Source organism: Leptosomus discolor, unplaced genomic scaffold (genome assembly GCF_034619465.1).
Source record: "Leptosomus discolor isolate bLepDis1 unplaced genomic scaffold, bLepDis1.hap2 HAP2_SCAFFOLD_41, whole genome shotgun sequence".
NCBI classification, from domain to species: Eukaryota; Metazoa; Chordata; class Aves; order Leptosomiformes; family Leptosomidae; genus Leptosomus; species Leptosomus discolor.
In genome coordinates this window covers 271,943-288,239 of record NW_028237908.1, presented here as the reverse complement: position 1 = coordinate 288,239, position 16,297 = coordinate 271,943, and the positions used below count along the sequence as shown (strand labels likewise).

The following is a 16,297-nucleotide window of genomic DNA, read 5'->3' as shown; positions in this document are numbered from 1 at the left end:
TTCACAAAGTATCTGGTTCCAGACTGCCTTGGGGTTTTTTTGGTTATGTTTGGTTATTTGGTGTTGGATTTTGTTGGTTGTTTGATTTTTGTTTCGGGGATTCTGTTTATTGTCATTGTTATTATTATTATTGCTGTTATTGTCATTCATGGCTATAAGTTTAATCACACAAATGGTTGCATTCTTGTCACTTCTCCTGAGGCCTGGAGCTACTTTGGGTCACCTGGTGCCTTTATAAAAGTGGGTCTGACACTGGCTCAGAGTCGCCTCTTTCGCAGCAGCTCGCTAATAAAACGGGATTTTCCCAGTGCAGTGCTTTCAGGCTGGGCTCTTTCTCCAAAGCAGCCTGAGGACCTGCACCTCTCAAGTTTCGCTTCCTCCATGGTGTTGGGAATAAAAAGCTCCGGGTTCACAGCATTTTAGAGACATAGGACCAAACTTGGGAGTCACCAGTGGGTGTCTGGTGACATGTAAGGTGGTGAGTGTAATTGAGGGATGCACCCAGGGACCTCCCACAGGAGACACTGAAGTCACCCATCCTCTAGGAGGGGAATGGGGAGGTGCCGGGAGAGCTGGGCAGTTCTGCAGGGATAACGTGTTCCTGGGGATGTGTGGGGATGGAAGAGGGCTGCAAAGAAGGGGTTTGGGGCTGAGAGTCCAGGGCACGTGCAGACCTCCTCTGGGTACTCTCCAGTTCCTCCCACCTCTCTACGGCAGGAGTTCCCAGAGAGGGACGCACGAGACCAGGTGTGGGCACCCCAGGGCTCACTGGAGGGGGATGAAAACTCAAGATGTCTGGGTGGCCACGCTCCTCCTAATGCATCCCCCTGTGCAGCTGGCCTTGTTCATGGTGAGTGCTCACCGCTGGCTTGTACGGTGTCCCTCGTGGTGCCCAGGCCATTCTCCCCTGCGTCACTGCTCAGCCACTCATGTCCCAGCTGGACCTGAATTCTGGGGTTATTTTTCCCCCCCCCCAATGCCACTTCTCCTTATAAAAATTCAAGAAGTTTTTCACTCATCCTAGAAGGGATCTCAGGACTTAAGGCAAGTAAACCATTGACAGTGGAGAAAGAGAAGTAAGGGTTGGGCTGTAGGCATGTTAGGTAATGTTAGTTTAAGACGTAGACCTAGGTAGATTCACCACAGTATGGGTCCCTCCAGGAGCCCGTCTTAGACCGTCTATGTAGGAGCTGGTCCCAGGATTTCCTCCTTTTCCTGTTCCCTCATGCACCGACAAGCACACAAGTAAATGTCTCTCTGCAGCACAGAACCACAGAACTATTGAGGCTGGAAGGCAGCCAGCTTCCACCTTCTCTGTGCTTAATCTTTATGCCTAACTTCAGTCAGGATCTCCTTTCTCATCCATTGCTGCCTCCTCCCACCTTGGTGAGGATTCCTATATGTAGGGTGGACAGTTCCGGGTCATGAGGAGCCGACCTTGACCATCAAAACAGCTCATTGCAGAATCCACCTACCCACAGGCATCTCCCCATCTAAGGCTATCAACATTTCCTTCTTTAACTCTTATGCAAATCAGTCTTACAGTAAGAAAATCTATTACCTTTCTTAAGATGACTCTATGTAGTTCCCAGTGTATACTGATTTAACATGCTTGAGGAAGCAAACTAAAGGACACCAGCTCATCACAAGGACCAGAAGAACAGCCCTGCCATGGAAAGAAGGCCTTTGTTTCTTGGAATCTTAGAGCTGTTCATGAAGATAAAGGATACCCCTGGAGAACCACGACAACGCTGGCATCCCAGCCTCTCTAATGCATCTGTGAAACCCTCCCAGTGTCTGCCATCAGACAGAAATAACTATCACAAGACCAACTCCAGGCACGTCTGCATCCGTACACAAGCAGGAGAATGCTGACGGATGGTGACGCTGGAGAAGCAGAGCTGCTTTTGAAGTTTTACTAGGATTAGTAATTGGTGGTGTGTGTGTTAATTAGCAATTAGTTAAACCGCCTTCTACCATGAACAGTAGAAGGACCCCCTGTAAAACCACGTTTGGGGTACCCCAATTTAGCTCAGACACCTCAAGCACATTAATAAACATTCACCCTCGGTAACTCTGTACTTTGTGTCCCAGCCTCTCTCCTCGGTCAGCACGGGTCAGGTGCAAATTCTCACAACCCAAGTGACGGATTGCCACCACTGCAGTGCGGCAAGGTCTGGCCCTTCTCTAGCCAGCAGCTGCAGACCAGTGCAGGAACACACGGCACATCACACCCGGATCTCCACTCATGTGCCTGCACTCTCAAAATTCTCTTTTTAAGTTCCATCAACCTTTCCTCACCCCCATGATAATACAGTCAAGGAATAGAGAAACACTTTTCCCAGTGGGCCTGGCAGCAGCACCTTCTCTTTCCTGGAGACCACCTTCACCTCCACCAAAGGCCCTCAGGGGCAGCAGAGACCCCACTGACAGCAAACCCATGTCTTGCCAGAGCTGCACTTCCCAGCCCTCTTTCTCTTTGCCCTTGGGGACAGCGGGATTTGCTCCTCCCTTGGCATCCAGGTGCAGCTTTCTTTGTCCATCTGCTGCCCACTCGACCGTGTCTGTGCTCTGAAGCAAAGCCTTTGCACACATGAGGACTTGGACCCTCTGCACCAGGTTTCCCTAAGACAAGTCAGGGCTTGGCCGGGAGCCACAGCTGAGGTGCCACAGCCCACATGTGCACCAATGCCCTCGACCAGGGGTGCAGGCAAGTTGGGAGAGAGCCTGTGCTTGTTGATATGGATGGAGTAACACAGCCAAGGCGTGGTGGGACAGGTCACATAGCCTGGAGTGCTGCAATGGGTGGGTGCCAGCTTTTCACAGAACCACAGAATCACAGAAGGGTGGGGGTTGGAAGGGCCCTTTGGAGATCATCTAGTCCAACCCCTCTGTTAAAGCAGGTTCACCTAGAGCAGATCACACAGGACTGTGTCCAGGTGGGTTTTGAATATCTCCAGAGAAGGAGACTCCACACCTCCCTGGGAAGCCTGTTACCAGTGTTCTGTTACCCTCAATGTAAATGAGTTTTTCCATATAGAGAGGTGGAACTCCCTGTGCTCCAGTACATGACTGTTGCCCTTTCTCCTGCCACTGGGCACCACCAAAAAAATGCTGGCCCCATCCTCTCAACTGCCACCCTGTAGATATTTTTAAGCATTGATAAGATCTCCTCTCAGTCTTCTGGAGGCTAAACAGACCCGGGTCTACTCCCAAGAGAGATTCTCCAGTCCCCTCACCATAGTAGCCCTCCACTGGTATTTCCCTGTCCCTCTTGACCTGGGGGGCCCAGAACTTAGCACAGTACTCCACATGTAGCCTCGCCAGGGCAGAGAAGAGGGGGAGGAGAACCTCCCTCCACCTGCTGGCCACACACTTCTTCACACACCCCAGGATACCACTGGCCTTTTTGGCCACAAGGGCACATGGCTGGCTCATGTGCTGTCCACCACAATTCCCAGGTCCTTCTCTGCAGAGCTGCTCTCCAGCAGTCGATCCCCAGTCTCTACTGGTGCAGAGGGTATTCCTCCCCAGGTGCAGGACCTTACAGTTGCCCTCATTGAACCTCATGAGGTTCCTCCCCACCCACCTCTCCAGCCTGTCTAGATCTCGCTGAATGGCAGCACAGCCTTCTGGCGTGTCAGTCACTCCTCCCAGTTTGTATTGTCAGCAAACTGGCTGAGGGTGCACTCCGTCCCTTCATCCAGTGGTTGATAAACACAGGGAATAAGATTTGACCTGGCACTGACTCCTGGGAACACCACTAGTTACAGGCCTCCAAGTAGACTCAGCACTGCTGATGACCACTCTCTGAGCTCTTCTGCACATTTCTTCTTCCTCATGCCCAGTCTCCACTTTCCAAGCTGCACCTTGTAGCAGTTTTTCTTTCTCCTGCTTTTTCCTGCTTCCAAGGAAAGATCAAAAACCTCAGAAAGCATCCTTCAAGCAGCCAGCCTAACTCATCCTCCTTCTTGTGGCCTTTCACCTGACCAGACAGAAGTAACCTCACCGTCATCTTCTGAACCTGCTCTTTCAGCTTCTTGGAGAAACACGGCCAAACCACATGCCTGCTGCTGTCCTGTCAGGTACTCAGGCAGAAGGCACATGACAATCCATGTCCATGCCCTCTCCCTGCATGGAGCTCCATCATACAGGGGGAAAGGAAGGACATTCTACAGTGTTGGCCCGAATGCTGAACACTGAGGGATTCCGGTTACAACTGGCTTCTAGGAGAGCTTTGTACCACTGGTGACATTTGGGCCTGATCATCCAGCCAACTTCCCACCCGCTGTACCTTCCGCTCCATCAGCCCAGAGAGCGTCCGTAGGCTCTAAGGAGACTGTGGGAGATGATGTCAAAGGTCGTGTGAAAGGCCAGGTACACAAGGTGTCCTTGTTTCCCCTAATCGTTGTGGTTCAGCAGTGCCTTTCTTCTCCTTCAGGTGCCTGGAGATGGCTGCAGGAGCACGGACCCCATCCCCTTCCCAGGCACTGAGGTAGGCTGACCGGCTTTAATTCTAGCAATCCTCATCCCTGCCCTTCTTGAAGACGGATTGGATGTCTGCCTTTTCCAAGGACCCCAGAACTTTTCTGCTGCTCTGGCACTTGGGAGGGCACAATCCAGAATCACAGGCAAGGGGGACGTAGCAGACAGGAGCACTTGCAAGGATCCTGTCCAAGGCAGCTGAGATGAACGTCACTGGGACGGTGGGGCTTGTTCCTGGAGTCACACACAGAAATGTCAGAGCTCTGTCAGGTGCCCACATCTCCTCTGGCCTTGTGCATTGCTCATACACCCACGGGTGATCAGAGACACGAGTCCTTCCCTTGCACACACAGAGGCAGTGTGCTGCAGCAGTCAGTGTCTCTCCGACCTTCTGCTGCCACTCCCAGAGGCTGGGAGGCCCTTCGGCCCTGGGGGGTATCGCCCTGCTTTGCATTCGCCTGAGATGCCCCATGACGTGAGGAACAGACACGGGGACCGTGGTTCAAGGAAGCGCATCCCAGGGCTGCATTCTGGTGCTTTCCCAGGGCATGTTACTCTCCACGGGAAGTGACCTCAAGACACTGTCGGTCTCACAGGCTTTCATGGCACCCCCAGGAACAGCTGATGGCCCTTGTGCTCGCTTGGGTTCACCTCCCCACCCGCACACAGTGTGTATGCTTGTGTCTCAGGTGTACAATGCAAACATGGACTTCTGACCTAGTCCTTTTCATGTTCAGCAAGCACTGAAAATGCCTCTTTTTCCTTCTTTTTCTCTCTTTTTAGCAATGGAATGTTACCTTCCTTTTCTTTCCCAATTTTGGCCCTGTTTCTCGGCCTCCTTTTTCCCAAGATTCTGAACTTGCTTTTCACAAGACATGGGGCCTGTTGTTTACTCTGATAGACCAGGTGGTCTATCAGCAAGAGTTCTTTTCACAAACTCGCTCCTGTTCTTCCAGCTCGGTCCTGTTTTTCACAAGACTCAGGGCCAGTGGTTTTGTATGCTGGACCAGGTGGTCTGTTAGCAATACGTGACTGACTTATGTCTGTTCCGCTGAATAAGAAGAACAGGGACAGACTGATAAAAGAGAAACATCCTACCATGGAAAGTCCCACCAGGTAGACTTGCTTGTTTGTACTGATTTATGTGATCTAGGCAAGTACAATCGATGAGTAAAAAACACCTTTTTGAGGAAAAATACCCTTGAAAATCTGTAGGCAAATGAATTGAGTTTATATTTTTCATTTTGGAGTAGAGAGCATAACAAAAAATACTTTCTGAACATGAGTAAGATTTGATCCAAAACCAGCATTGTCTCAACCTTGTCATCAGGGATGTGGACAGTAAAGTACCCCGAAATGTAAGCTAAGATCTTGACATGAGTTTACAACGGCCTGCCTGAGAAGGAGTTACTGATCCTGGGAACGGAATGCCAGGCTTATGAGGTCATTGTGCCCTGAACAGAGCAAGGACGAGAGCTGAGAAACTTGTTCATCTGGCAGGAAATAGCAAAAGGATAAGAGGATAAGAGTGCTGGTATCTGCTTCTCCCTTCTAGAAACCTTGTGGGGGCAGATAACAGCCGAAGGAGGGAGCCTTGCAGAGGCAAGAGGGCTCTGTTTTGTCTCACGAGTGCTGTGCTGTTCTCCAGTGCCAGAGATGAGCCTGAGAACTGTTATCAAGAAAAATTGATCAGCATCGATGGAGCCAAGAAAAGGCGGAGATACAGAGGAGGAGCAAGGGCTGCTGCTGGGCGTAAACGATGGCTCTTCAGCACCCAAACTTTGGAAGCTTTCCCCACCAAGGGTCACGACGATCGTTAGGATCGGTGGGACACTACCTGGGCCTGGGACCATAGGGACACCTTGGACCCATTGTGGTAGCTATCGATCTCTGTCCTCTTTTCACTTTATTTCCCCTTTCCTTTCACCCTCTTTACCTATCGCACGCCGCTTTACAGGCGAACAACAAAGTTTCACTGTTTGATTGTATCAAACCCCTTTGGTGTTGTTGCCTTAATTTTGCACTTCGAGATCACAGCAAATGAACCGTCATGAGTCCGCTGAGTAGACCATGGCAGGGGAAGAGGTCCGCACCCAACAGTCACCAACACGCTCCACTGCTGACCAAAACCTGGACTGCAAGCGCTGTCGTCCAGCCCCAGCGCCTGGCAGGAGCTGCAAGACGAGCTGGCCACAGCAGCAAGCCAGACAGATGTTGCTCGTGCTATGTTCGAGGGGCAAAGGCAAGTGCCGGTGCTAGGGCCACAGCAAGGGGAGCCCCAAGCATGCCGGGACACACAGCAGCAGCAGCTGGAGCCAACATGGGTGCTGGGCTCAATACAGGCGCTGCAGCTGGATGTGGACTCTTGCAGGGGCATGAACGGCGAGCGGCTGGTTCATCTGCAGCAGCGGGAGCGTGCAGTAGAGCAGAAGCACCAGGACTTGGTCTTTCTGAAGCAGCAGTGCCAGATGGAGATGGGCAATGTATCGCTGCTGGGCACCACAGCCCCAGGCTGGGCTGCACCAGTCCCCCACCCTTGGCCATGTGCCCCCACAGCCAACCCATCACGGGCTGGGCACCATGCTTGACCAACAGCCCTGCCTGTGCAATCGGCTGCTGATCACCCCCTCAGGGCAAGGCAGGGCAGGGCAGGGCAGGGGATGTCCTCCCAGCCTCGTGTGGGACAAGAATTTAGGACTGCACTCTGTGTGGAGCAGCCCAGCCAGCCCACATGCAAGGCAGGCGTGGCTGACATGGCCCAGCAAGAGCATCACCTTTGCTGGACCCATCAGGGTTGTTCTGACCTGCCCCTTTCTACCTGCAAACAGGTAGACATCCCTAACAAGTCCCCTACAAGCAGTCGGGTGTGTGTAGGGCTGGGATGAGTGCACAGCAGTTGGGATGGGACCTGTGAGTGCTGGCAGGGAAAAGACAAGGGCCAAGGAAACACCTCCCAGAAGAAAAATCTCCAGGCAGCAGGGATATGATCTGGGAATGAGAGGAAACTAAAACCAGGAATGTTGTAGAAGGGAGAATTCAGAAAACCCCTGGACATCCCCACCAGTGCAGAGCCCTTCCTCTCAGCCAGCCCCCTTGCCTCCTCTCCCACCCACCAAAGCCTCTGCCCTCTGGGCTCTGGGGGTCCAAGCCATGAAGCAGCTCCTCTGCAGCCAGAGCTCCAGCAGAGCCGTGCTGCAGCTCTCCAGCCCCGTGCCCAGTGCCCTCTGCAGAGCACAGGGGCTGAGAGCAGCTGCCCGGCCATGTTGGGGTCTGGGCGGCGGTGTGGCCAGCTGGGGCAGGGGGACGCTGCCCTGAGTACGCGGCTGCCTCTGCCCTGGCCTCTCTCAACTGGACCCTCCCTGCATTTTCCCTTCTCTCAGTTATTTGCATTGTTCTCTTGTTCTTGCTGTCAGTCTCTCTGGGAATGGGAGCTTCATCTGCAGAGTCACACACTGATCTTGGGTGTTGTCCCATCCAGGTGTGTCCTTGGAACAAGTGTCCCAGCTGTCCTGTCACCTTCTAGGGTCTGGTCCATGCAGTCCGTGGAGCCAGAGTAGGAGCTGACTCTTCCTTTTTGAGATGCCATCTCTAGGTCATTTGGCTGTCTCCTTGAGGTGTCCTTGCCAGCTTTGGTCTGCCCTCCAGGATGCAAACCTGTCCCGTAGAACCTCTGTTTTATCTGAATGCCATGTGGAGAACAGAAAGATCTCACAAGTGTGGAAATACTGTTGGGTTGGTGAAATGATGCAAGAGTGTCCTTGGATAGAAGTGGGGTGCTGGGACCTTGAGAAAGGGTGGGACATTGAGTGGTGTGCACTGGATCCCTCTGCTCTCAGCAGTGTCGAGTTGCTTTTCAGGGTAACATGGGATTGTGATCCTCCTCCATCTGAGAAAGGTGCAAGCCCAGGGCAGCTGGGAACAAGGCGGAGGGGCAGACCAGCTCCCCTCACTCCGCAATAAACCACAGGCAATCCTCCTGCCTCACACGGCTTTGCAATGCCTTCCAGTGCAGCAGAAGTGCTGAGGGTTTCTGGCATCCAGGAAAACTACCCAGGGGAAATGAGGGAGCTGTAAAACCCCCCCAAACCTCTCTGACTGCCTTCTGCCCTCCTGGTTCCTTGGCATGGGGAGTGCAGATGCTGACCAGCCCTTTTGTATTAGGAGTGCTTTCAGCTGACAAAGTCGAACCCCAGGACTGGTCTCTGCCCCCTCCTCTCCCGTGAACCCCCTGCTGCAGAGCAGGATAACTCCTTGGCTGCCAGCAGGCACAGGTCCTGCTCCTCATGACACACCAACGAGAGCTCCAGCCACAGAGCTGAAGGAAAAGCTTCTAGAAATGTGTGTGTGTGTGTAACAGTGGGAGGGCGTGTGAGAACTGGCTTTCGTGTTTTGGAAAGTCTCTGCTAACTTATTGTGTTTCCATCCTTGAAGAGTCCCCCACACCTGACAGCAGCAAATGTCCAACAGCAGCTCCATCACCCAGTTGCTCCTCCTGCCATTTGCAGACACACGGGAGCTGCAGCTCTTGACCTTTCGGCTCTTCCTGGGCGTCTACCTGGCTGCTTTCCTGGGCAACGGACTCATCATCACTGCTGTAGCCTGTGACCAGCACCTGCGCACCCCCATGTACTTCTTCATCCTCAACCTCTCCCTCCTTGGCTTGGCCTGGTCTCCGCCGCTCTCTGCAAAGCCAAAGCCCTGTGGGACACCAGGGCCATCTCCTACTCAGGATGTGTTACCCAGCTCTTTCTGTTTGCCTTCTTGATGACAGCAGAGTATTTTCTTCTCACAGTCATGGCCTACGACCGCTACGTTGCCATCTGCAAACCACTACACTACAGGACCCTCCTGGGCAGCAGAACTTGTGTCCACATGGCAGCAGCTGCCTGGGGCAGTGGGTTTCTCACTGCTGTGCTGCACACGGGAAATACATTTTCACTGCCCCTCTGCCAGGGCAATGCTGTGGACCAGTTCTTCTGTGAAATCCCCCAGATCCTCAAGCTCTCCTACTCAGATGCTTACCTCAGGGAAGTTGCAGTTCTTGTGGTCACTGTCTATTTAGCGTTTGTTTGTTTTGTGTTCATTGTGGTGTCCTAAGTACAGATCTTCAGGGCCGTGCTGAGGATCCCCTCTGAGCAGGGACTGCACAAAATCGTTTCCACCTGCCTCCCTCACCTGGCCGTGGTCTCCTTGTTTATCAGCACTGGTGTGTTTCCCTACCTGAAGCCCCCCTCCATCTCCTCCCCGTCCCTTGATGTTGTGGTGTCTTTTCTGTACTTAGAGGTTCCTCCAGCAGTGAACCCCCTCATCTACAGCATGAGGAACCAGGAGATCAAGGACACACTGAAGAAGCTGCTTCAATCACTTGTCTGTCGGCAGCAATAAGTTGCCAATGGTTCTTCACAAGTGATTCCCCATTACCTCAGCAACCTCCTGTGCTTTGGGCATTTCACCCAGGAGAACTCTCTTTGCTCAGGAATGTCTGAAGCCACTCCACTTCTCCAAAGGCAGGAACCCAGTCTGTCTGACCCAGAGGCCTTTGGACCTGTGATTGGCACAACGGTAGAGCTGGTCTGCTGTGCTGTATCTCTGTAATAAAAGGGCATTTCCTCAGCGCTCGTGTCTTGAGGTTGGAGGTCTTCTTCCAAAGCTGCAATTAAGAACAGGCTGAAGAAATACCCACCATGAGGCCGTGCTGCCGTGCTTGGGTTGTGTATGGGCTCAGAGGAGGAGTGTACGGGGTGAGGTGTTAGGAATGAGCCTGTGCTGAGACTTCACCTGTGATTGCCCAGTGACCCTGAAGAAGTTCCGTGATCCACAGGGATCTGCCTGGGATTGTCTTCCCATGGATTTTGGACCCCTGAAACCCTCACCCTGCAGAGCAGCACCACCAGCTTGGGGCCATGTGGTGGGCATGTGGAGCGAGCAGGAGTTGCCATCAGGGCCAGCAGGGACACAGTTCTCTGTGGAAAGGCTCTCTGGGGACAGGGACATCCCTGGACAAGAGAAAAGAGCAACTAATAACACCTTGCACCAGTCCAGGCTGGGGGTCAACCTTCTGGAGAGCAGCTCTGCAGAGAAGGACCTGGGAGTTGTTGTGGACAACAAGTTAACCATGAGCCAGCCATGTGCCCTTGTGGCCAAAAAGGCCAGTGATATTCTGGGATGCATGAAGAAGAGCGTGGCCAGCAGGTGGAGGGAGGTTGTCCTCCCCCTCTGCTCTGCCTTGGGGAGGCCACATCTGCTGTGCTGTGTCCAGTCCTGTGCCCAGCAGTTCAAGAGTGACAGGGAACTACTGGCGAGAGTCCAGTGGAGGGTTGCTACAATGAGGGGACTGCAGCATCTCTCTTTTGAGGAAAGACTGAGAGACCTGGGGCTCTTTCACCTTGAGAAGACTGAGAGGAGATCTTATCAACGTTTATAAATATCTATAGGGTGGGAGTTCAGAGGATGAGGCCAGGCTTTTTTTGATGGTGTAGAGAAGGGGCAACAGGCATATACTGGAGCACAGGGAGTTCAGTCTCAACATAAGGAAAAACTTTCACTCTGAGGGTGACAGAGCACTGGAACAGGTTACCCAGGGAGGTTGTGGAATCTCCTTCTCTGGAGATATTCAAAACCCACTTGGACGCAGGCCAGTGTATCCTGCTGTGGGTGAACCTGCTTTAGCAGGGGGGTTGGACTAGATGATACCCAGAGGGCCCTTCCAACCCCACCATACACTGATTCTGGGATTCTGTGAAAAGCTGGCACCCATCTGTTGCAGAACTCCAGGCTATGTGACTTGTCCCACCACACCTTGGACGTTACTCAATGCATGTCAAAAAGCACAGTCTCTCTCCCAGCTTGTCTGCACCCCTGGTCGAGGGCATTGGTGCACATGTGGGCTGTGGCACCTCAGCTGTGGCTCCCGGCCAAGCCCTGACTTGTCTTAGGAAAACCTGGTACAGAGGGTCCAAGTCCCCGTGTGAGCAAAGGCTTTGCTTCAGAGCACAGACACGGCCAAGTGGGCAGCAGATGGACAAAGAAAGCTGCACCTGGATGCCAAGGGAGGAAGCAAATCCCGCTGTCCCCAAGGGCAAAGAGAAAGAGGGCTGGGAAGTGCATCCCTGGCAAGACATGGGTTTGCTGTCAGTGGGGTCTCTGCTGCCCCTGACGGCCTTTGGTGGAGGTGAAAGTGGTCTCCAGGAAAGAGAAGTTGCTGCTGCCAGGCCCACTGGGAAAAGTGTTTCTCTGTTCCTTGACTGTATTATCATGGGGGTGAGGAAAGTTTGGTGGAGCTTAAAAAGAGAAGTTTGAGAGTGCAGGGACACGAGTGGAGATCCGGGTGTGATGTGCCGTGTGTTCCTGCACTGGTCTGCAGCTGCTGGCTAGAGAAGGGCCAGACCTTGCCGCACTGCAGTGGTGGCAATCCGTCACTTGGGTTGTGAGAATTTGCACCTGACCCATGCTGACCACAAAGAGAGGCTGGGACACAAAGTACAGAGTTAGAGCAGGTGAATATTTATTAATGTGCTTGAGGTGTCTGAGCTAAACTAGGGTACACCAAACATGGTTTTACAGGGGGTTCTTCTACTGTTCATGGTAGAAGGCGGTTTAGCTAATTGCTAATTAACACACACACCACCAATTACTAATCCTAGTAAAACTTCAAAAGCAGCTCTGCTTCTCCAGCGTCACCATCCGTCAGCATTCTCCTGCTTGTGTACGGATGCAGATGTGCCTGGAGTTGGTCTTGTGATAGTTATTTCTGTCTGATGGCAGACACTGGGAGGGTTTCACAGATGCATTAGAGAGGCTGGGATGCCAGCGTTGTCGTGGTTCTCCAGGGGTATCCTTTATCTTCATGAACAGCTCTAAGATTCCAAGAAACAAAGGCCTTCTTTCCATGGCAGGGCTGTTCTTCTGGTCCTTGTGATGAGCTGGTGTCCTTTAGTTTGCTTCCTCAAGCATGTTAAATCAGTATACACTGGGAACTACATAGAGTTATCTTAAGAAAGGTAATAGATTTTCTTACTGTAAGACTGATTTGCATAAGAGTTAAAGAAGGAAATGTTGATAGCCTTAGATGGGGAGATGCCTGTGGGTAGGTGGATTCTGCAATGAGCTGTTTTGATGGTCAAGGTCGGCTCCTCATGACCCGGAACTGTCCACCCTACATATAGGAATCCTCACCAAGGTGGGAGGAGGCAGCAATGGATGAGAAAGGAGATCCTGACTGAAGTTAGGCATAAAGATTAAGCACAGAGAAGGTGGAAGCTGGCTGCCTTCCAGCCTCAATAGTTCTGTGGTTCTGTGCTGCAGAGAGACATTTACTTGTGTGCTTGTCGGTGCATGAGGGAACAGGAAAAGGAGGAAATCCTGGGACCAGCTCCTACATAGACGGTCTAAGATGGGCTCCTGGAGGGACCCATACTGTGGTGAATCTACCTAGGTCTACGTCTTAAACTAACATTACCTAACATGCCTACTGCCCAACCCTTACTGTTCTTTCTCCACTGTCAATGGTTTACTTGCCTTAAGTCCTGAGATCCCTTCTAGGATGAGTGGAAAACTTCTTGAAGTTTTACAAGGAGAAGTGGCATTGGGGGGAAGAACAAGCCCATAAATCAGGTCCAGCTGGGACATGAGTGGCTGAGCAGTGACGCAGGGGAGAATGGCCTGGGCACCATGAGGGACACCGTACAAGCCAGCGGTGAGCACCCACCACGAACAAGGCCAGCTGCACAGGGGGATGCATTAGGAGGAGCGTGGCCACCCAGACATCTTGAGTTTTCATCCCCCTCCAGTGAGCCCTGGGGTGCCCACACCTGGTCTCGTGCGTCCCTCTCTGGGAACTCCTGCCGTAGAGAGGTGGGAGGAACTGGAGAGTACCCAGAGGAGGTCTGCACATGCCCTGGACTCTCAGCCCCAAACCCCTTCTTTGCAGCCCTCTTCCATCCCCACACATCCCCAGGAACATGCTGCTCCCTGCAGAACTGCCCAGCTCTCCCGGCACCTCCCCATTCCCCTCCTAGAGGATGGGTGACTTCAGTGTCTCCTGTGGGAGGTCCCTGGGTGCATCCCTCAATTACACTCACCACCTTACATGTCACCAGACACCCGCTGGTGCCTCCTAAGTCCGGTCCTATGTCTCCAAAATGCTGTGAACCCGGAGCTTTTTATTCCCAACACCATGGAGGAAGCGAAACTTGAGAGGTGCAGGTCCTCAGGCTGCTTTGGAGAAAGAGCCCAGCCTGAAAGCACTGCACTGGGAAAATCCCGTTTTATTAGCGAGCTGCTGCGAAAGAGGCGACTCTGAGCCAGTGTCAGACCCACTTTTATAAAGGCACCAGGTGACCCAAAGTAGCTCCAGGCCTCAGGAGAAGTGACAAGAATGCAACCATTTGTGTGATTAAACTTATAGCCATGAATGACAATAACAGCAATAATAATAATAACAATGACAATAAACAGAATCCCCGAAACAAAAATCAAACAACCAACAAAATCCAACACCAAATAACCAAACATAACCAAAAAAAACCCAAGGCAGTCTGGAACCAGATACTTTGTGAATCACTTGCAAACAGAGGTAGAAATTATTTCACTATTGGAAAACGTGCAAGGAATTAAATTCCTAACAGCATCCTTGAGCTCCTGGTTCCTCATGCTGTAGATGAGGGGGTTCACTGCTGGAGGAACCACCGAGTACAGAACTGCCATCACTAGATCAAGAGGTGGGGAAGAGGTAGAGGGGGGCTTCAGGTAGGCAAAGAAGCCAGTGCTGACTAACAGGGAGACCACGGCCAGGTGAGGGAGGCAGGTGGAAAAGGCTTTGTGGCGTCCCTGCTCCGAGGGGATCCTCAGCACGGCCCTGAAGATCTGCACGTAGGACACCACAATGAACACAAAACAACTGAAGCCTAAACAGACACCGACCACAAGTACCCCAGCCTCCCTGAGGTAGGTGTCTGAGCAGGAGAGCTTGAGGATCTGGGGGATTTCACAGAAGAACTGGTCCACAGCATTGCCCTGGCAGAGGGGCAGTGAAAATGTATTGGCCGTGTGCAGCACAGCATAGGGAAAAGCAGTGCCCCAGGCAGCTGCTGCCATGTGGACACAAGCTCTGCTGCCCAGGAGGGTCCCGTAGTGCAGGGGTTTGCAGATGGCAATGTAGCGGTCAAAGGCCATGACGGTGAGAAGACAAAACTCTGCTGTGATCAAGAAGACAAAGAGAAAAACCTGGGCAACACATCCCGAGTAGGAGATGGCCCTGGTGTTCCAGAGGGAATTGGCCATGGCTTTGGGGAGAGTGGTGGAGAGGGAGCCCAGATCAAGAACAGAGAGGTTGAGGAGGAAGAAGTACATGGGGGTGTGCAGGCGGTGGTCGCAGGCTACAGCAGTGATGATGAGTCCGTTGCCCAGGAGGGCAGCCAGGTAGATGCCCAGGAAGAGCCAGAAGTGCAAGAGCTGCAGATCCCGTGTGTCTGCAAAAGCCAAGAGAAGGAACTCTGCGATGGAGCTGGCATTGGACGTTATTTCACTGCAGGAATGGGAGACTGTTGAAAGAGGGGAAGACATTGACACGTCAGGATAGATTACTCTGAGCCTGTCTTATGCCATTTCTCACAGATACAATGGCTTTTTTTTGGCGGGGGGGAACTTCGGTCTGTTCTTGTTTGTGAGGTCAGGATTGGTGAGCAGGGGCTCTGTCCACGGGCTCCAGAGAAGTCAGACCTGTGCTATTGCACGTGTCAAAGAGCTTGTGCATTCAGTAGGTGTTTCTGGCAACGGGTGCCTTCAGTCGAGTGACAGGCATTTGCCTCAGTGACCATGTGAAAATTGTCCCTATTTATTGCAGTGCGCTGGAGTCAGCACCCAGACCAGCTGTGTCTGAGAGGGTAGAGCCCAGGGAGGGACCCAGCCCTTCCAACTGTGCTCTCCTGAACAGCAAAGTCTGGGTCGGAATCACTCACTGCCAACACAGAACCTTTCTCACAGCCATTTTCCATCTCCAGGCTCTCTCCAGACATGATACCAGCAGCGTGCCTGTCGAGGAGAATGGGGCTGTCACTAGGTTCCCATCCTCCCCTGCTGAAGTGCCCCCAACACGGGGGAAGGGCACTTCAACCCCTTTACCCCTGGGAGATGCTCAGGTGCCTGAAAAACTCTGCCCAGCATCTCCTGAAGGGAGAGTCAGCTTGTTTGTAATTTCCACACGCTGCATTGCCCACAGCCTCCCAGAGCCAGTATCTCAAAGTGCATCTGAGATATCCCCACAACCCAGAGCTTCCATAAGCAAGAAAAAACAGCAGCAGAAAGAAGAAAAGAAAAACACGAAGCAATACCCTGATCCTTCTGCAAATGGGGAAAAGGAAAGAAAGACAGCTGGCACATGGCCTTCTCCTTACACAGCAGAGCACAGCACCTCCACGTTGGTGACATCCCAGGCCGGTTGCTCTCAGTCCCTTTTCTCTGCAGAAGGAAGAGGTTTATGTGTCAGGAGAGATGCACTTTTCCTCTACTGCAGCTCTTGCTGCAGAAGAGACAGCATCTGCCCTGGACCCCCCTCAGCTTGAGGGCAGAGGGTCTGCTGGGGGGCAGAGGTGACCAGGGAGGCTTGCTCAGAAGCAGCTCTCTGTGTTGGGTCAGGAGCTTTCTGAATTCCCGCTGCCATGACATTTCTAGTTTTCTCTGCCCAGGTCTCTGCTGCCTGGAGCTGTCCCTGTCAGGAACTCTTTCTCTGTCCCCACATCTCCTCCCTGGCAGCACTCACACACCCCATCCCATGCTCTGTGTACGCAGCTCAGCCTTGCATACACCTCCTGGC

General features: G+C 52.6%; 1 protein-coding gene across 1 annotated transcript; it reads right to left on the bottom strand.

Moving 5' to 3' along the window:
- Positions 1-14,043: 14,043 nt before the first annotated feature.
- Positions 14,044-15,048, bottom strand: LOC147412403 (olfactory receptor 14A16-like). Its single transcript, XM_086481393.1, has one exon. The coding sequence runs from the start codon at positions 15,046-15,048 to the stop codon at positions 14,044-14,046; it is 1,005 nt and encodes a 334-aa protein (XP_086337519.1).
- Between the last annotated feature and the right edge of the window lie 1,249 nt (positions 15,049-16,297).